Raw genomic sequence first — 20,711 nt, 5'->3', positions numbered from 1 at the left:
GGGGTTGCTTAAAATTAATTTGCTGTGTCACTGTGACCCGGATCTGAAGGCACCTTAAATCCAACAATGCTTCCCGTTGGAAAATTACACAGAGAAATTTAAGAGAGGTATATTTGTCAAAGAATTAACCCCTTCTTCCTTGTTGGGGGAATTTTCTCTTTTCAAGGGGATGGTTGAATTGCTCAGTCTTTGTCACCGTGCCAAAGGGGTTTACACACACTGAGTGCTCAGGTGTGAAGTACGTTTCGGCCATGTCTTAAGGGACTTTAAGTGCCTGCAAATTAAATAACACCTGCACTTATAATCTAAAAGAATGAATAAGAAAATAATGGTGGACAGCTACTTCCATATTTATTGAGGTTTACTGTGTCCTTCCCAGCCTGCACATTTGCAATTTTAGGTGGGTTTTTTGCTTGCTTGTTTTTTCTTTAATCTGTGATGGGATTAAAGAATTTCTCTCTTCTAAAGAAATAATTTCAGAGCTCTTGCACTTGGACCAATCCACAGAAATTCAAACTTGCGCCTGCTCTTCTTACGACTGTTGCCATCACATTCCAGCTGTGGAATGCCCCAGACACATCTGGTTTTGCTCTTGTTTAGAAGCCCAAATATCTAAGCTTGAGTTTTATTATAAAATCTTACACAATCAGAGCAATCACTGTTTCTCTAGTGCATGAACTACTTTTTTTAACTAGAAGCTGGGATAAAATGCAAACTCAGGTGTGCAGATAGTCTGGATGCTCCCTTGAAGGACACATATGTAATTACAGCAAGTATAATTTCTTATGTTACGCTTTTGTTGTCACATCATACGGATCTTTGATGTTTTAAAAGAAAAAATTCTGTCACAAGATTCAGCCTGCCACTTTGGGAATTTAAGAAATAAACCATTTACATCTGTACAGCTTGTCTGCATCGAAGATGTGGGCACAGGTTCTGTCGTCATCCACGATGGAGGAACTTTACTGGCCCCAAAGGGAGAAACCGTTTCACTGCATCAGAATTTCAAGCTCTGCAGCTGACAGCAGCAATGGTGAAGCCAAGTTACTTCATCTTTTTGAGACATGGAAAGAGAAGAAGCTTAGGTTCAAATAAAATACTCTCAGACTTCTTAGGAAATGGACTTAGACCAAATTCCACTGTGTAGCTGGACGAGACACTGTCACCAGAGACCTGGAGCGTGTCTGAAATTAACTGTATTGTCAAGCCTCTCACACCGCTGATTCACGGTGAGAAAGCAGCTTTGCCTCACGACACATGGAAATTACTTCTGTGCCTCAGAACAGCAATTTTTTTCCCCACAACATCATGGCTGGTTGTTTCCGTAGATCTCAGAAGAAAGACTTGCACCTGCTAAAGTTGTAGGAGCTTTTTTTTTTTTTTTTAAAAAAATGTAGATTCATACCAACCTGGTTCCCAGGCGGCGAGTCCTCAGCCCCATGAACACCGAGCGGATCAGTTTGCCGAAGGAAGCGGCGTTCACCGGATCCAATTTGTGCTCCTGACAGTGCCGCAGGTAATGGTTGTAGAGAGAGCTCCTGGGAAGGCTGACGCCTTCCGCCGTCTCGTAGTTGTCCAACAACCACTGGAGCTTTATGCATGGAAAACATAAATAAATAAATAACACATGAAAGTCTAAAGAGGGCTGGAACGGGCTGCGTAAAACAACGTCAACGCTTAAATGTCAGGAGAGCCCATCTGGCATTAAGAGTTAAAGAGAACTTAAAGCCGGGTAGTTAATTCGTACAATCGGTACTTATGCCAGCTGCATTTTTAAAAAAGTAAAAGGACCCTCAACCCAAAGCCAACAAAAACGCTGTCAGATTTTGCAAGAGCATTAAACCACAGTCCACCTGCCATCTCTGTGTCCACCTCGGATTTGGATGAATTCCTGCAGAGCCAAAACAAAGCCATAAGAAGTTCTGTTTTCCAAGAATAAAGATGTTAAGATATTGTCTAAGAGAAGTAAGTTTTAGAGGAAACAAATATGCTGCAAAGTCTTTACTAATTTGAAGATTGGCATGTCTGCAACTCTTCTCCTAACAATAAAATTAGTATTTACCAAAGCAACCTTAGAAATCTGAGGGAGTTCCATCTATTTTTCAAAATTTCCTGTCTGAACTTCTTCTGACATTTCTGTTGATCAAAGCTTGCAATTAGATAGAAATTCTTTATACCCAGCCGGTCTGAAAGGGCAGGCCTAGGACACAATGCCAGCACAGGAATTAAAATGCAAAAAGATCAAAAAACCCCAGTCTCCTTTAATTGGCTAAATGACTTCAACATCAATAAAATACGTGTTACATTAAGTGAATTTTTGAGGGAACTAGATGTACAAATGGATTAAACTCCATGCCTTTGGTAAGAACCCTTTCATTGTCATTAGGGACATTTGGGATTAACATTTTCAAGACTTCCCTCTCCGTCCAGACCTCCATCCCTGCACACCTAGGAGGCACAGCTCCACCAGAAGCAGCTGCGTTTGCACCAGATCGATGGCAAACCAGACTCAGGCTACGGATGCCAAAATATCGGCCACGTCATCTCCTTACAACACAGAGTTCAAGCACATATTGTAATTATGAACTCAGTCTAGAAATCAGCGGGATTTAACCATGGACATGGATGTACAAGCTGTCCCATGCTTTAGTCCTCTCCTCCTACTCCAGTATCTGGCTCTTTCCTACTGTTTTCTCTTGGTGAATCTTTGGGGTCCCAACTCACCATTATATTACTCGAGTTTTATAACGATAACTCTGTGAAAACACAACCTGAGATGTGCAATCTCTGACTCCTCACTCCACGGAGTTATTTTCAGTTTACGTATTTCATCTCCAAGTGTGCTCTCACACCAAGGCTTTTCAGCACCTATGAATGTCTGCTCTGTGGTTATCATTCACATATCCAAATTTCAACTTCTGCTACATAAACAGAGCTGCATCCAAAGCTGTACAATTAAAACTATTTCATTCATTGGGTTTGATCCAAAGCAACCACAAGTTCAGATGACTGGATCCATCAGTTCTGGTGGCTTTTGGAGCAGAACATGGGCTGCCACAGCTGGAAGAAGAAAAACCTCTTGGCCATTTTCCCCTCTTTTCACAGAGCTGCTTGTCACCTTCCCACCTTCCTCCAGCGACATATCACCTAGGGTGCTGTTTGATGTGTTTTTCCACCAACGAAGATCTTTCTGACCTCCAAACCCTACAGTCCTAATGGGTGGTGGTTGCTCATGAGCCACATTCCTTCGTGCCCTCACCTGCAGAAGAAACGTCCCCGGGAAGTCCCAAAAAGCTGTTCTGGACCTCTGAGCTTCCCCCACCCATTAAGCTATCTCTAACAAAAACAAATCACGGTGTTTTGGTCATAAAAGACCAGCAGGAGCTCAGATTTTAGGTAGTCCACATCTGCGCTAATTTTGGCCCATCCCTTGTATTTAAAAGATTAATGATTAAGAAGCTTTTTTTTTTTTTCCCTTAAACCATTTATTTTATTTATCCTATGGAAGATACTGAACGTGGGTTAGCTATTTATTTTCTAAACCTGTTCCAATTGCAATCTTTATAGTTACATGTTACTATGGAAAATTCAGATACAGGTAAAATCCTCTCATTTAAGTTTGATCCTAGACATTTTTAGTCTAATCCCAGATATTTCTAAAATATTCCCTTCATCTTCCAGCTTTCTTTTTTCTGCAAGTGTCTTTTTATATTCCTTTAAACATTACAGAGTTTCACAATATGAACTCCCACTATTGAATTAGAAATCTATTACGAAACGCACAAAAGAGCTTAAAAAAGAAATCTGTAAGAACATCAATAATTTTCAAAACATGATTTTTGCTCTTCCTGCATTAGTAATAACAGACCAGGCACTTAAAATGAGAACACTAAAGATTCTTTCCATTCTGTTTACCTTTTGAATTTTGCTCAGTTGTGACAACGACAAGATATTCTCCAGTTTCAGTTGTTTATACGACGATCAGGTTCCAATAAAATCCCTCTGCAGCAGAATGCTGCTTTGTTTGTTACAGGCACTACAGGGGATCATTTCCATCTCCTTTCTACTTTATATTTCTATTGACTGTTTGTTTTGATTTTAAAAAAATAATAATAATCTTTAGCCTGCCTTTCTCCACCGAGCAGGAGATTCATCCTTCATTAAGTCATTACATTCCTCCCCTGGCCAAGGAAGAATTATTCCAGTTAATAGTTTTCCTATTGCTCTGCTCAGTCTCAATTTAGGTGTTTCCACCTAAACGCTATTTGGGGATAAGATCTTTCCCTCATGGGAAAAACTCCATCAGCACTTACCTAAGAGCCATTCACCCACAAGGAAGAAGTCCAATGGGTTTTTGGCAGTTTTTGTTTTATAGGCAGTGAGGAAAATAGACATTTTATACGTATATATGTAAAATATCCTACTCCTGTGAGCACTATGGCTATCGGGGAACCGCAGGGCCTCGGGGCAGGTTGTAGCATCCAACTACTGCCTTATGCGCCTCGCTTTAGGCACTCGTGTATGAAAATTGTAGTAGTTTTCTTCTCAAATTTCTTCGCATCATCTGCAAGCTCAGAATTGGCAAAGAAGTAATCCTCTGACCCAGCGACTCTGGAACACACTTGTGAGCGGAGGTTTTTCAGTACCAGTAATAGATTGACGTGATTTCATTAGAAACTTCATGTGTCACTCGGGTATTAACATTAGCTTTGGCTTCTAAATTTGATATTTCAAGTGCACTTAAATAACCTCTCAGAGAGTATTTGAAGCTAAATTAAGTTATCAAGTGTGGCTCCATTTCACACTAACTTTGTTTAAACAGCATTATGTAAAAAATTCCCTCTTGACTGAGATACCTTTAGGTTTCCTTTTTTTTAAAAAACAGAAAAGCCCTCCCCAAACCCCAAAGATTCCTAGCATGAAACATCTGCTGACGGCAACGAAATAAACCATTATCCCAAGAATTTACAGATCTGTAAAATGCGAAGTTTAAAACGAGGGAACAGAACACTTAATGAAAAACTCTGCGACCTTAAGACTAAAAGCAATTAAGTGACAACTAATAGTGCAATTAGCATTATCTAACAACTTCCCCGGCTACAAGCTTTTGTCAAGCTCATATTTTGCTTTCAGCCTCGACAAATCCCAGTCACCTGCTGCTTCACGTTCTGGTTCTCGTGCGCAAGCCTGACAATATCGTGTGTCAGTCACACAAGCATTTGGGATAGGTAATCCTCTGTCTGGGGTGTTTTGTTTTTTTTTTTAACATAAAGAGGTGGGAACTGCAACATCCCAGATAGCAGAAACCCTGGTAACACAGCGCGTGCCAGGGAACACGTGCAGAGAGGTTCAGCGCTGCACGTTCACCGGGCTGTCCCGCACATTGTGGTTGGGAGCAACCTCTGGCAGTCTCCGGGTGGGAGATGCCCCATCCCTGGAAACATTCACGGTCGGGTTGGACGTGCCGCATTTCCTACGGGCACTGCTCGTACCGTCCTCTCCTCCTTATTCCCACATGTCTGCAGACATCACTCTGCGCTCCGGAAAGGCAGAGTAAGGACACTGGAGGTGCATGGGGCAGCAAAGGTTCCCCAGGTTTGCTCGGCTCAGGCTCTGCGCCTTGGCAGGGGGAATTACCCACCCCAGCCCTGGAGCTGCCCAGGGCAGCACATCGCTTGTGCCTGGACCGACATCTTCAGCGGGGACGAACGGAGAGCTGATGTGTACACACACGCTCAGGAAGTAGTTTATTTGCTTTAGTATTTGTAAGAGAACTTAAGCCTTATGTCAAACCATGAACTGTGACCTAAGAAGAGAGACATTATGGTCTTTATTTCTACCCTGTAAGGCAAGGGTGGGGAAGATCTGATCAGAGGATGGATCGGGCCCCAACGCCATCCTGCACAGCTTGCAGTCAGATAAAATCTCTATCTTTGCTTTCTTTCCTCTGCCCTTTTCCTGCCTTTTTTTTTTTCCAAACCTCCTTCAGTATCACACCATGACCCATCCTGTCCTTATCCACTCTGTCCCTCTCTACACTGGGATGCACAAGAAAAATTCTCAGACAAATCTGCGCGGCACTCAGGGCACAGCACAGGCGTGTGAGCATGGCCACAGCCTGGGACAGGAAGGATGCAGAGAGATGCTCAGGACAGGAACTACCAGCCTGATTCTGCAGGTTTGTGTTTCCCCAACTTTCAATTTGTAGAAGCTGAAATAAGGATCGAGCTCATCCAAGACCCTTGGCTCGGAGTTGGGCATCGGCTTAAGAGAATCAGACCGTTAAGTTTAACATTCCTTTCATTTTCTCAGGCTGTTTCTCTAGGGTGAAGAGAGCAAAGATTTTTTTTTGCAGGACCTAATAATGACAACAGATCTGCCCCCAAATACAAAGCAAAAGGAAACCTGTTAGAATAAAGAAATACCACTTTTTGCACTGTGACTTATCAGTGCAGAACATGCTTCAGCCTAATCCAAAACACAATGAAGTCAAGGCAAGTCCAATGACATCATTAGGACTTGAATTAGACCCTTCAAACCCCACACAAGCATGCACTCACCATTAAGCATTACTGCATGGGAGCCATAAACCACGATGCAGAAGGCCCAGTAGAATAGTGGGAACTTCACACAAAGCAGGGAAATTGTTGGCATAGTGAGAAGAGAGAGGTCTAGCAAATGGATTTAGCATAGCATTGTAACAGTAACGGTCTTCCTGAGGTACAGAGAGAGGCAGGAAAGGCATTCACAGGAGCAGGCTTTTGGTACGCGCTATCTGAGGGATATCTGTCATGATTCGTGCCAATTATTGCTGTAGAATTGCAAGTTACTTTCCAGCCATCTTTCAATTCCAGCGAAAGGAAAGAACTTCCTCAAAAGTGTTTATCTAATTGCCAGCAACTTCCATTGCAAGGCCGATGAAATAAATAAACACAGGGCAGAGGCAGTTAACAGAATCCGGAGTATCTCATAAACTAACATTAACATCATGGCACTGTTTGCAGATTCTTGTTTCTTGGGAATGGGGTGCGTTGGGCAGCACAGCTGAATCACAGGCTGCTTTGAGTGGCTCGTGCTGTTGAATACACCAAAGGGCTACAAATAATGCTCCTACCAAAGCGGGAAAGAGGTTGTAAATTCCGATTGTAACTTACATGGCTGTTGAGCAAACTGCTTTTGTGTGATGTAATCCCTTCATTTTTTTGTAGGTTTTCAATCGCCATTTCAAGCTAAAGAAAATGTGCACAGGGGAGAAAAAAAAGGAAAAAAGAAAAAGAAAGGAAATCAGATAGTTAGCAACAGCCAAGATTAATATTTCTTTATTAATATTTGAATGATTAATGCTTTATAACCACAGGCTTGTGAAAAAGAGGCAAACAGATGAGGCACAGTCCTTACGGGATGAAGTTGCAGAGACGTTATTTTATGGCATGCAAACTAACACCACAGCAGGAACCCCTATCAGGGTGAAAGAGCGAGACCAGGGGGCTTTTGATCTTCCACCACACGCATTGCCCATTTATAAAAGAGAAGAAGTTTTCCTTCTCCTTTCCCCTTCATGCCTACACCAAAACACCAGCAGACAGATACGCTGCAGCAGGTTAAAGGAGATTTGCTACAGAGAAGGTGCGTTTTACCCAGATCTTTCAAGGAAAACTGGAAGCAATGACTTCAGTTATTACTACTTCTTAACATTTTGACAAAAAACTAACGGCAACTAAATAGTACAGGGGCACAAGGAGGGGTGACACACAGAATGCATAAGCTGGAACGGGTAAGAGCTCTTTGCTACTGAAGAGCCTGCAAAGGGACTCTGAAGGAAGAAGAAGAGTTTCAGTTAAGTGATCTTCTTCCTGCAAAGACAGGCTGGTGCATCTCGATGCTGCTTGTGCTCATTTCCATTGACCTCAGAGCTTCTGCAAAGCGGAGTCATGGCAAGGCGTTCAGGCCCCTGAAGAGTCACCTTGCTTCCCTCTGCCTAGCTTCTGTCCTACGCTCAGCCCAGCTACGGCTGCTGCCTTGTGCCCCGACCCTCTCCTGGACCCTTCTTGTCTTCTCCTTTCTGCTACTGGGGCTCCCTTGGCAATGTCTGGCAAACTACTTAACAGAGGGCTGCTGGACCCAGAGCTCCAGTGCTCCTGAGCACAGGCTTTTTGCAAGTGAGGAGGAAAAAAAAAAACCAAAATAAACAAAAAACCCGCCCACATTAGGTGACTGGCAAGAGCAGAACCAGAACTAGAGTTTCTCTCTAGTAGATGTTCTCAAAGCCCTGTTATCTGTGACCTGTTAGAGTAGGCAGGCCAAGGTGGCACACATCAGCTGGTAAAACTTGCAGTCAGCAGCTATCGCTAGCATCTGCCCTGATTTAACACGCATGGTCGCACACTCAGCTGTAGGGACGTGCACAGAGCATCACATCCGCACACTGATCTGTCAATGACCTCCTTCACACACCAGCTAGCTCCCTGGACTCCAGTTCGCACTGGCTCATAGCACAGCAAAGATACAGGTCGAGATAAAACCAGCCATTTACAAAACCAAGCTCTGTCAGCAAGGTGAGAGAACAGAACAGATCTAACTTCCGAAGTAATGTTCAACAAGCGAAGACACAGCCCGTGCTGTACCCATGTCTAAACGCGATACTTTGTCCAAGCACCTCCAGTACATCTCCCTTGGTTTCTAGCCAAAAGTGCCACCACTGTGGCACTTCTCAAGAAGTTATGACTGAATTCAAAAAAGGGTGAGTCTAAGACTATGTGTCAGTGTTTTCTGAGAAAAGTGTCTTGTGCACCGTGCTGTGCCATGAGGAACCGAAGGCTGATTGCTGATGCAGCCTTCAGGAAATGAGTCAGTGTTAGAGGGAGACACCGTTTCCTTCCTCTGTTCAAGGAGAAGCATGGTGCCTGTTGAGCAACACCTCTTACGCAAGCACAGAAACACTGCCTGTCCTTTTGGCGTTCCGGTGTCCCATACAAATGGACACCTTCCATCCGCAGAAAAAAAAAGATTACAGAGGAACGACTACAAAGCTCTTAAACAGCCCTGCACGAAGGTGAGGAGCTCTGAGCACCCGCTTATGGGAGGTCTGAAGGTTTAAAGGAAGATTAATAGTGCTCTACGGGCACAGACACTGAATGAGACTGCTTCATGTGCTGTTTCAGCCCTTTCAGCAGAGCAGAACATCCTTATTCCAGCAGATATGGAGGATGGGTTTCTTTAAATATTTGAAGATTTTATTTTAGTGTACAATCTTTACCAAAGAACTGTCAATCTCCTGAAGCACCTCTTACATCATGGCTAATTCTGAAGCGCTACCTTGTTCCCGGTCTCCTCTGAAGATACTCTCCTTGCTGTCCCCTCCGGGGTCTCAGTGTCGGCTCTGCCTCAAGCATTCAACACCCTCCTTACAGCTGCCTCTCACGTTGCCAGACCCTCACATTGCTGGCCACTTTGACATCCATCTCCTTTCCACTACACCCCCAAGGCCACATGCAAATGCTACGGCTTCCTTGTCTACACCTGCATGAGCTGTACTTTTCTCTCTCTCCACAAAGCTCTTAATCCTGCCCCAAATACATTTTGTCAGAACTACGGGCTCTCTGGCCTCTTTAACACCAGCCTTTCCTACTCTCTATTTAAGCAAGACATTGCAATGAAAAATAACATTCCTACCCGTTGATTTGATTTAGTCATTGCTCTCCTTAAGCCTGTCCACCCACTATTATGTGAAATTCAAAGCAGTTATCACGGCTCTGCTCTGTCCCCCTCCGGCTCTGGTGTGTGCGGAAAGAACTGAAAGCCACACATAGACACATCCTTATCCTGTCTTCCATCTGCTATTTCACCCTCTTGAGCCCCTCCACAAGAGCCACAGGCATTTTGTGTTAAAATACCTTCAGAAAGTTCATTCCTACATGCAACAGAGTGAATTTTTTTCAGATGCATTTTCATAAAGGTCACTTCCTAAATTCTTTTTTTGGTGATTTATCTTTTGTGATAGACAGCTACAAACTAAATCTGTTCATGGGACATTTCTACTGACACGTATTCTACTCGGGCTTTTCACATTGTGCCCATCACCATGGTAATTAAAGAAAAAAACAACCAAAAAAACCACCAAAAGCCAAGAGTAATGTTGTGCAGCTTTGCAAGATGCAGTCCCACGCAGGTGACAAGATCAGCAGCTACTTCCTTCAAAATAACAAGCTTGAGCAAAAATCAGAAGATGGTCCAATGCTAGATTTTAACTATGAACTGTTAAAATACACACACACACAATTCTCACACAAGAAATAAACCCCAGCTAATCCAGATGCATCTCTTCCACCCAAAGCTACGGACTTTTCCCCTACTTCTACCTAAGGCAGAGCACATTTACTTCAGGATCAAAGGCAACCTTTCAAGGCACAAAGATTCAAAAAACATGAAGTGTATGTTCTAAAACTCAGTGGGAAAAGAAAGTAAAACCTAACCGGCCAGATCTTCAAGAGTTCTCAGTAGCAAACGGCTCCTGGTTTCCTCCCGGGGCGCTGCTGTTCACATTTTAAAATCTGGCCACGTACACTGAATTACACCTACATTTGTAATGATGTTTACATACAAATGTATAAACACACGTAAGTCAGTCTGAAAAGAGAAGGTGAGCAGAGCTCCAACCCACTCCTGGCTGAGGCTGCTACTAAGGGCTGGTAGAGTCTCAGATAAAAGCCCTGGTAGCTTCTAGGTGCAGCAAGGCTGTTTGGGGTTACTAGTTGTATCCCCCTGAGTCCCACACAACTGTACAGATGTGCGTGGGGCAACCTGGCGCCTCGATTGACAGTTGGAGGGACATGATTAAAACAAAAATAAATTAGAGCTTTAAAACATTTCTGTTTGATCAGTATTAATCCTAAAATACATTTTCTGCAACATACAGCACGGACAGAATACACAATGGTGTAGGAGATATACAAAGGCTTTTCAATCACTGTGCGTTTGGCTTGATCAGCTTGACATACCTTATGTGCTAATTATCCACTGCGTTAATAATGGATTTTTCAGGTCTCTTCATAATTAAAAATATATTTCTATATTTCTTTATTTTGGGTAAGCCAAGCTCCATGTTCAGATGTTATATTTATTAGAAAATGTAAATATAGATAATTCTTTTGAATTGGAAAGCCAAAACATTTTGCTCAGGGGGAAAAAACAACCCCCCTGAGAATTTTCTCTTATCTCCACGCTGTGTAATTTCAGCGATCCACTCAGAAAGTTTGACAAGCTTCTGCCCACCAGCAAGAGAGACATCCCAAACTCCCAGTGAAAAATATCTGTAGTACACCAGTGTCTATTCTCTCGCTTGCATTTGCATGGCATGTTATACAGACATATACACAATGATAACTATAGGAAGTTTTATTTTCTGAAGGCTTTTCAGTTCCCTTGGAATAATTCCTGGCCCCCGAGCTGCAACATCTGCAGGGCTACATACCGTTGCTGGAGAGGAGCGTGAAGTATGTGACAGAGAATGTCTAGTGTTTTCCATCCCCCCATGAATGAGATAGGCTCCCGAGCCGGAGAGGATCGGACTTCCCCCAATGTCCATGGTGATGCCCACCATGTTGTGAGAGGGAATGGCTGTAGGAGAGGATGCCGCTGTAGTCACCTGAGCTCCACCTCCCTGCGGTTCGAAATAGGATGCTGCGCTGCTGGGGGCGTAAATCTGAGCTTCGGTGTTGTAGGAGTAGGCGGCTCGTCTGTCAAAGGAACAATAGGGTCAGGAGGTGGAGAGGAGCTTGCAGATCTAATCTCACGGACAATGGTTTCCAAAATGTGGACCACCTTTTAGAAGGACTGTGTTGTCGGTGTGGGATTCGTACCGTTGAAATTGAACCCTGCCATCCAGGAGTCGCTCTGCAGCCATCGAAGGCTGAGAACATCCCGGAGGGCAGTGGGGGCATCAGGGCCAAAGCGGGGGGCACAGCAGAGAGGAGGAAGAGGAACCCTTACAAAATTCCCTTCTTCCTCTAGCAGAGCATTCTGCTCTGGCTCCTAAAGCTGCCCCACTTCACCACACAATGGGCTGAGCAGAGGAAAATGATGGACCCTTTTATATGGGGAAGAGCAGGATTCCCGGGAGAACAGTCCCCTCCGTGAGATCAACGCCTCCTCCAAGGCTGGAGTCTGGCTGAAACTACCCCTATGTGCACAACGTAGCATGTGAAACACTTCCTCCTCTTCCTCCTCTTAACAGAGGGCCGTGCCAGCAGCAGCGCTGGGATGGAAGGAGCCTGGGGGGGACTGAAGGGCTCAGACCAGCTGGGAGGGGAACAGAGCTCTGCTACAGCCAACGAGAGACTCTTACATGGTTCCATTGGTATAAACAGCTTCTCCTCCTTCCACATACTGGACCTGGGATGGATATACGTGTTGCACGGATTGCACCTGAAACAAGCGTCATAAAATCGAGTTACAGATATGTTATTGCCTAGGAACAGCTGGAGAAATTGCATATTACATCCTTAAACAACTTTCAACCTTACCTTGACATTTAGGCTTTCTTTTTAAAAGAAAAAGGAAAAGAAAACAAACAAAAACCCCTGCATGCTTAGTGATCCCAAAGGACGTATTTATTTTAAAAGGTCAAATAAAAATAAATAAATAAGTAGGTGCTCCATGAGCAGTGGAAACAATGGAGCTGGGTTTCCTCTGCACACATCTCAGGCTTGGTTCTCCGCGGGCTAATAAGGGTGAGATCATGCTGCAGCCTTTCCTTCAGAGAGGAGATGGGCAGTGTCCATCTGCACCCCAGATGCAGGTCTGGGAGGGACGCAGTTGCCCTCTGTCAAGTTTTTTTTCCTGAACCTCAGCAACCAAATAAAAAAATGCTAGAGGAAAAAGTCAAGAGAGTCAGACTCACTGTCCACATGAAGCAGCACCACATATGCCTGGTTTCTTAGGAAACCAGGACTGCAAAAGGCAAAGTTCAGATAAATAAAACCACTTGCCTGGCTCTCTGTCACCTAATCTTTCTATGAAGCCACATGCAGCCAGTACATTTATTTGTGTAATTAAAAAAAATCCCAAACACTTTGCCTATAAAAAAATCTTTACAGAGGAGGACTGCTTTTAAATGGCAATCAAAAGCATCCATCAAATCTTCAAATGTACGAAAGATAACTGCTACAGTAAAGGTTCTTTCTAAATTTTACATATCTTGAGTTCCTTTTGCCATCAGTCTAAGAAAGGAAGAGAGAGATGGAGAAAGCTGCTCTCACAGTGATCTCCAGTTCTCTAATTGCACACAATTCTTTAATAAAGGTTTTTCTAAGCAGCTCTTGGGCACAGTTTCAAATGTCGTGTGGGACGTGGGGTCCTGTTGACACGGGGGTCCCTGTGTGGTGTCTCACCCCGGAGGTATTACCTGTTGTGGAACCTGCTGAACTCTGGGAACAGAGATTTGCTGCATCTGCGCTCCTTTGGGAGCGGAGCCTGCTGCTTGGACCAAAACCCTCTGAAAGAAGAAGATATAGTAACAAACACTTACTTTCAGTCTGTAACAGAGGTGAGTTAGGTATTCTCTTTCAAACTTTCATGGAAAGCTTGCCTCCTACTCCAGAGGCAGCAGAACCCCTTAGCATCCCTGCAGTCCCCATCCTTCCAATGTAACCTGCACCGGACACCAGCCTGAACCCAGTATCCTGAATTTGGGAAAAGCGGAGAGCTGGATCCACATTTTCTGACACAGACCATCTTTAAGTCTCCATGCAAGGAAGTAACAGCAGTTGGCCGACGGGAGGAGCTCAACATGAAGCTGAAGGAGGGTGGATTTAGATTAGATGTCAGAAAGAAATTCTTTACTGTTAGAGTGGTGAGGTACTGGAACAGGTTGCCCAGAGAGGCTGTGGATGCCCCATCCCTGGAAGTGTTTAAGACCAGGTTGGATGAGGCTTCGGTCAACGTGGTCTAGTGGAGGGTGTCCCTGCCCACAGCAGGGGGTTGGGACTAGATGACCGTTGAGGTCCCTTCCAACCCAAACCATTCGATGATTCTATGAGGTTCAGTCGCAGCTAAACAAGAACCAGTCCCCACACATTCGGTGAGGCCCGTGGGAACAGAGCCTGGGATACCAGCATGAGAGTAAGAAAGGAAACGTTCAAGCCAAAGATCAATATTGCCTTTTAAACTGATGAGGACCTTCTCCAAGGAGACAGTCATCCTCTGTGGCTTGAGGTTTTACAAATACCCAGCAGATTGGGCCAACAGAACAAAAAGCTGCAAAACAATCCCACACGAATCCTAGAAGAGACCTTGACAATTACTGGCTACCTTATTCGTATATATTCATGATTTTTAGCCCTCTGATGCCCTCCCAACATGCCCTCTGTAACCAGTCAGAAATTCTGTTCTAGCAGAATTATAGGAATATGATAATTGCCCAGATTTCTAGGCAGCCTCTACTTGACCAGTCCCCAGGCTAACCTTCGGTAAATCTGGATACATTGGAGATCCTGCAGCTGAGTTAGTGATAAAGACACACACACACTTACGCCAGCCATCACTTAGTCCATTTTCTCTCCAAAAGAGGCTGTAAGCAGTGCACAATGGGAACATTAAAAGCCCTTTTTCAAGTCAGGCCTCTGCAATGCCACCTCCATCAAAGGCTCAGAAAGATCCGTTCCTTTTCTCCTACATTTTACCCATTCTCTGTCATTGCTTTTACCAAACGACACATCTCCTCCTTTGGCACAGCTGCCCAGCTCAGCTACTTGTGTAATTTGTCACTGCCTGTCCGGTTGCCCATACTACCTTCCAAGCAAAAAAATTAATCATCCCCAACCTGTAAGATGAGGCCATCCTGTTCATACAGCCTTCGCTCACACTGAAAGGTAGACCAGTGATCAACATCACCAAAGGCTTCAGCCTCACACCAGTCATGCTGCCAGTAATTCATTCCTAGGATTTGCTTTGTGCTGCTGGTGAGAAGGGAAGGCTCTGGACGCTCCTCCTCTTCAGCAATCTTCCACAATCCTCTGGGTCTTCCTTAATCCATGGAGTTCCACTCCACATCTACGTGTCGTGATGCCAGCACCAGCAAAGGCTGGTAACTTCGTAATCCAAAGCCGATAGGTTTTCTAAACTTCTTAAACATGTTGTCACAGTCAGATTCACACTAATGACCGATGATCTCTAAGATACTTGACACTATTGATCAGGGGTATCCACATCATCACAATACGAACACGAAACGTCACCCAGACAAATCGAAGATGGGAAGGCTGAAAGATGACAGGGCTGGCCAACCGCACACTGAATCACACGATGTGAATGTCCAAGGCTGATGAATCGAATGCTCCTACCATTCACAATTTTTAATTGTTTCTTTTCGTCAGCATCCAATGGCAGCTACTTCTGCTCACTTGGGAGTTGTAGAAGGGTGTAGCTAAGTTATACCCACCCATCCTCTTATCCCTCCAGCTTCCTGTGACAGAAACTCCTTTTGATAGTTCCCCAAATGGCAGAAAAAGAAACCAGTTTTACTTAACCCTTCCCGTTTTGCATTGGATAGTTTTTGTTCATCAGCTGCAGCTATCATTTCTCTCCTCTCAGGAGACCTCCCAGGTGCATCGTATTCGTGAACATGGATCATGAATCCCTGCTCCCCAATTTAAAATGTCAAGATCCACCTACCAAAGGAAGAGACCAGCATGTGGCTCCTTCACCCCCGCCCCACACTAGCAGTCCCCCCACCTCTTCTCTGTTGGGCTTGGTACCCTATTCGCAGTGATGCCTTTAAGGACAGTTTCATTTTCTCCTGCTCTTATTGACACACCAAATAACAACAACAGGATATTATACTGAAGCAAACACCAAACTAGCATTAAATTACTTCCTTGGGTAGCTAAATTAAAATCTAAATCTCATGTTTTAAAGCTTGCATATTCGTAGGGCTAACACATGAAACATCTACCGCCTTTATCAACACAAAGTCCAGCAACAGGTTCTCCCCACTACCTTAACGAGCTGATTAACAATCCCCCATATAAAACCCCTGGATTAAAATACATCTGCCAATAAAACAGGTCTCTTCTCCATGGAAACGGCATTCCCAGCTGTGCATACGTTACCTGCTGAGACGCTGGCACTGGCTGCACTACTGGAGCTTGGGTTGACGCAGAAGTGTGAAGTGCCACAGAAGCTGCTGAGTCTGATCCACCCTCTGAACTCTGCATGCTCACTGCTGGGGAGAGCAGAGGGGAGATCAGCCAGGGAAAGCACAGCTACGCACCGCAGCAAGCGCCCGAGGAACCCGCGGCTAACAGGAACAAAATCCCAGTGGAAGACCCAGGGGAAGTGCTAGGAAGGAAGGCAGCTACCTTCCTACACAGAGGACTCTTTTTAGGCTTGGAGCTAATTTTAATACAGTATTATATTAAGAAAAAAGAAAGTTGCACAATTGTTCCACAGAAAGGAGAGGGAAGGAACAGAAAATGCATTTCTAAGTATAACCGAAAAGCAGCGTTGGAAAATTATTGTGTCATAGTGAGGATAACTTCAGATCTGGAAGAGTAAGACCATATTTAAAAATCGTTTTTTTCTCCCCCTCTGCCTTATCACGTTTAACTACTGCCAAAAGAAATAAAATTAATCAAATCTAAGTACATGCCTGGAGCTTAGCTAATGCTTTCATTTGGAAAGTGGGGCAGTCAATTTGAGTTTAGAATCACAACCGATAATCAAACACAAATAGCAGAAGAACAGCGACTGACCATCATTATAAAACCCTCAAATCACCCCCACAAAGAACCACCTCCGCTCTCCCATCCGTGCCCTTGCCCCAAAATCCCATCAGCCTCACCAAGGTCCCCGAACCCAGACACGCCATCACCCTCCAGTCCTGCTGGGATGCCCTCGGCATCTTCAAGCCACCCAGGTTCCCCTGTCCCGGCACTCACCCAGCATCGCTCAGCCACCTTGGGAAGCGTCCCAAGGGCCGTGCAGGAATCTCCTGGGGATGCAGAGGTGGCACAAAAGCAGGGCTGAGCTCCTGCCCTGGGTCTCCTCGCTCCCTTACGGCACTGCCCCGGCACCCCGTGTCTGTCCCCCGCGGGGCTTGGCACATGTTAAAGCCCAGCCACCCGAGGGACGCCGAGGGTTGCTGCGACGGTGCTTCCTGAGAGCAGACAAATGTCATTTTGGGGTTTTTGATGTAATATGGAGGGGTGGGGGAGCCTTTTTTTCTCAGTTTCTTGTGAAAGTTCCTGTTTAATAAACTATTTTAAGAGGGTTTCTGCTGTTGCTTATAAACCGAAGATTCAGAAACATCCAGATTTTGAGCAGTGTCATTTCTCCTTTGTCAGCCTCACTGCTGAGCGTAACGTAGCCTGCAAATAACGGCGTGAAAGTTTTTCCATTTTGTTTCCGTTCTCCATCCAATATTGTAAACAAAACCCCAAATATTTAGGTTCTTCACAAAACAGGTTCTTATGATTTTTTTTTTTCCAGTCAGTGCTGACCCCATATTCCCATGCTACCCGTTAAGAAATTACACCAATTACTCTCCCGACTTCCCCTAAACCCCGCAGCTTGCAAGTAATTTTCTCTTTCACATCTTTCTACACCCAGGAGAAAGAGCAGATACAGAACCCACACAGTCACTGCTCCAAATACAACTACCAGATTAATTTAACAAGCCAGGAACGAGGTAAAGAAATTCAGTCACTATTTATCACCATTCATGTCCCTTCATAGCCCTCAAATCCACCCACAGCAGATATGTCCAAGCCCTTTCCCTGCAGCTCCACTATATAAAGGCAGCCCCTGCTTCTCCCCATCACTGCCTCTGCATGGTTTTTAGCCAAAATATGGCATGGTGAAGTTACAGAAGAAAGCTGGGTGAGTTGGCAAATATATTTGAACTATCTATTTGAGAATGGTTCTGGCAGGGTCAGATCTTGGCAATTCAGGTCTACAGAAAGGTCTCTTTTCAAGTGGAGTTATAATCAGAAAAGGACACTCAGAAGCGATGCTATCTCAAAATTACCACCTACTCATCTCTGCTGATAAATATTGTCTTCTGGTTTCTCTCAGTGACCAAAAGAGGCAGGCACGGTGGAAGATGAATTGTCTGCTGCCAAAATAAATCATCAACATTATTTTCAGATTGGTTACAAAACAGGCTCTGTTAATGATGACAACCAAGCCAGACACAAAGACCGCGATGAAATCTGCGGCTGGTACTTCCAGACAAGGTAGACAGACACAGAAGTTCTGGACCGCCAAGGCACACATACAAGACTTATTATTATTTTGTTTATCAGTGAAACATCCTGGATAAAGAATAATTCATTCCCCATTAAAGCCATCCTGCGCTTCCTGACAATTGGAGAGACAGATACGCGCACGCCATCTGCTAACATTAATTTGCACTGATGAAAAGCTGACAACATAAAGAGAATTCCTACGCTCTGAGAAACCATCGCAAGGTGCTACAAAGCTCTGCCGACATCCCGGGAGCACAGCTACCAAGAGAGCCAGCACCCGAGCCAAGGCTCCAGAGGATGAATAAAGCATCGTCTTTCAAGGAGGAGAGGAAACGTGGCATCCGAAGTCTTGCTCTTCCCTCTTCTTGTGAGTTGTGTGTGCAAAGCAAGGAACACTCTTGTAGGTCCTTAACGGACATCGGCTGCCGGAGCTCGGCCGTCTGTGTGTGCAGCTCTTTGGCAGTTCTGCCACATCCCTAAAGCAAATGCCCATGAAAGGACTCACTGCTCTCCATCGATCTCATTTTTCACCTCCCACAGAGGAGGAAGTTTTACAGTGTTCTTGATCATCCTCTCCTAACAGAGACTCAGCTGGCTCAAAAGCAAGCTCTCCTGTTTCCCAAAGATCTAAGATTTGCTGCTTTTCTCTTAGATCTGGTCTAAGAAAGAGAGTTTCACCCCAGCCACGCTTGCTTCCCACACCTGGCACGGGTAGAACGCTGTAGCTCTCTCGTAGCAGAAGTGACTGACAGAAGCTATTAAAAGGTGTCTCGTAGCTTCTGACAGCCGGTGAAAACCTGACAGCCCCCCTGGTACTGGGGAAGTTTGCACAAACTGAGAACTTAATTAGTAGTCAACAAAGCCGCTGGTGGGTCACAGAGAGGATCGACATCCACAGTTGGCTTTCTCAGCTCCACGGCTCCTTACCGGGTTAAGAAAAGCAAAAAGGCGAGTCAATTATTTTTGCCAGGGGAATGAGCAGACGGAACCTGACCACGCACAAGGAATAAAACCGGGGCAAGAAGGGCCTTTCTCAGACATTGGCGTTTCAGGTAGAGACAAGTTTAAAACTCCAGTTGCTCAACGCGGCTGGTGATGTCACGTGCAGCATCACGACTGTGGAAGGCATTGCAGAAATCTGGATTCCAGGTTGCATCATCACTGAATGAATCAGGCAGATAACAAGGCTGCCGCGCTCTGGAAACCTTCTGTTTACACACAGCTACCTCGGTAACCAAGCAAACAGCGGTGACAGGAAAGGAAATACAGAAAAAGCTAATAACTTCTGGGTGCTATTTCTGGTTCTGCCACCAGCTTGCTCTGTGACCTTGAACAGGATGCTTCCCCTTCCCTCTGCTTCAATTTTCCCACCCCTAAAAAAGCCACGATACTCCCCTAGGTAAGGTATTTTTCGAGCACTGGTCTCAGAGAGCTGTCAAAGTCTGAACGCATTTGAGAAAGACAAGTAGTAATATTACAAGCCTTGAGGGTTGATAAAAACTTCAATTGTCACTGTTTCATTCATAAGCCACGCTGAATTCATGTAAATAGCCTTGCCTTTGTTAATCTCTCCCGCCTAAAGCAGCTCCAAAATGCTGGGAAAACAGAGATAAGAGGAGCATTTCAAAATATTTTTCACATTCAAGTTTGCAGCGAGACGCGGGAGTAAAGGAGGGGGCAGCAGAAGGATGTATCACACAGAGACAAAGAAAGCAGCGGCATCCTCTGCACCGGTTCCCAAGCTCCCCCAAAAGAGCTTGGGAAAAGAGGGGGGGGCTGATGCGAGAGCCCCCAGTAGCGAGAAAGGTGCCCCTGGGTGCTCGGCCTGTGCCACAGCCCACGAGCTCTGCCATCCAGGAGACGAGGAGGAACCGCAAGTATTTTTCCACAGAATGTTTTAATATAAACGATCAGCTCCTGAACACTCAAACAAAAAAACGGTTGGGAGCTAAACGTCGAGACCTCAAACGTCTTAATAACTGCTGCTGATTAGAGCCAGAGCAGGGAATCTGCCCCGGGGAAATATTTCGTTTATTTTTCTCTGGTGCTCTGGTCCTCGCTCCACGGGCCGTGCGAGCACATGGCTAGCTGAGCACCAGCAGCCGTCCCAGGCAGCTCCGAGACTTCAAATAAAAGAGGGTTTAAGTCCCTGCCTTCCTCGGGCCCGACCTACTCGGTGTTTTTATACAAGAAGAAAATGTCACCATTTGAAGTGAATATAACTCTCCCTCCCTGCCTTATTTTTATTTTTTAAGAGCAGCCTTACACAAAGCAGGGGTGGGACTGGCACAGTCTTGGCTCCTGTGCGGTATTTAGGTCGTGTATTTACATATCGTTATTTTTCTAAGGTGAAGAAGTAAAACATATTAGCTACCCTGCACCAGCAACCGGTGAATGACTTTTTTTAATCCTGAATAGTCAAACACTCATACTAGTGTTGCTTTCGAAATGCTAAAATTGTTACTGTTC

The 20,711-nt window shown here is 44.8% G+C and overlaps 2 protein-coding genes across 11 annotated transcripts in view; one reads left to right on the top strand and one right to left on the bottom strand.

The window, feature by feature from the left end:
* LOC104638121 (acidic leucine-rich nuclear phosphoprotein 32 family member B) overlaps window positions 1–20,711 on the top strand; it is a 233,340-nt gene that overhangs the window by 74,056 nt on the left and 138,573 nt on the right. The window lies entirely within an intron of this gene.
* RFX2 (regulatory factor X2) overlaps window positions 1–20,711 on the bottom strand; it is a 59,269-nt gene that overhangs the window by 12,467 nt on the left and 26,091 nt on the right. For 2 of the 8 annotated variants that reach the window (XM_075736201.1, XM_075736203.1), the window contains exons 2-7: window positions 16,107–16,219; window positions 13,403–13,492; window positions 12,344–12,423; window positions 11,471–11,735; window positions 7,155–7,229; window positions 1,410–1,591 (exon numbers count right to left, since the gene is read on the bottom strand). In XM_075736201.1, coding sequence (XP_075592316.1) covers window positions 1,410–1,591; window positions 7,155–7,229; window positions 11,471–11,735; window positions 12,344–12,423; window positions 13,403–13,492; window positions 16,107–16,211 — 797 coding nt within the window. In that variant the 5' untranslated portion in view covers window positions 16,212–16,219. Of the gene's footprint in view, window positions 1–1,409; window positions 1,592–7,154; window positions 7,230–11,470; window positions 11,736–12,343; window positions 12,424–13,402; window positions 13,493–14,818; window positions 14,999–16,106; window positions 16,220–20,711 lie in introns of those variants that run through there. The other 6 variants (XM_075736205.1, XM_075736202.1, XM_075736207.1 and 3 more) reach the window with 6 other exon arrangements.

This window comes from Balearica regulorum, chromosome 26 (assembly GCF_011004875.1).
Source record: "Balearica regulorum gibbericeps isolate bBalReg1 chromosome 26, bBalReg1.pri, whole genome shotgun sequence".
Lineage (NCBI taxonomy): Eukaryota > Metazoa > Chordata > Aves > Gruiformes > Gruidae > Balearica > Balearica regulorum.
The sequence above is the reverse complement of the archived record's forward strand: the minus strand, read 5'-3'. Positions and strand labels throughout refer to the sequence as shown.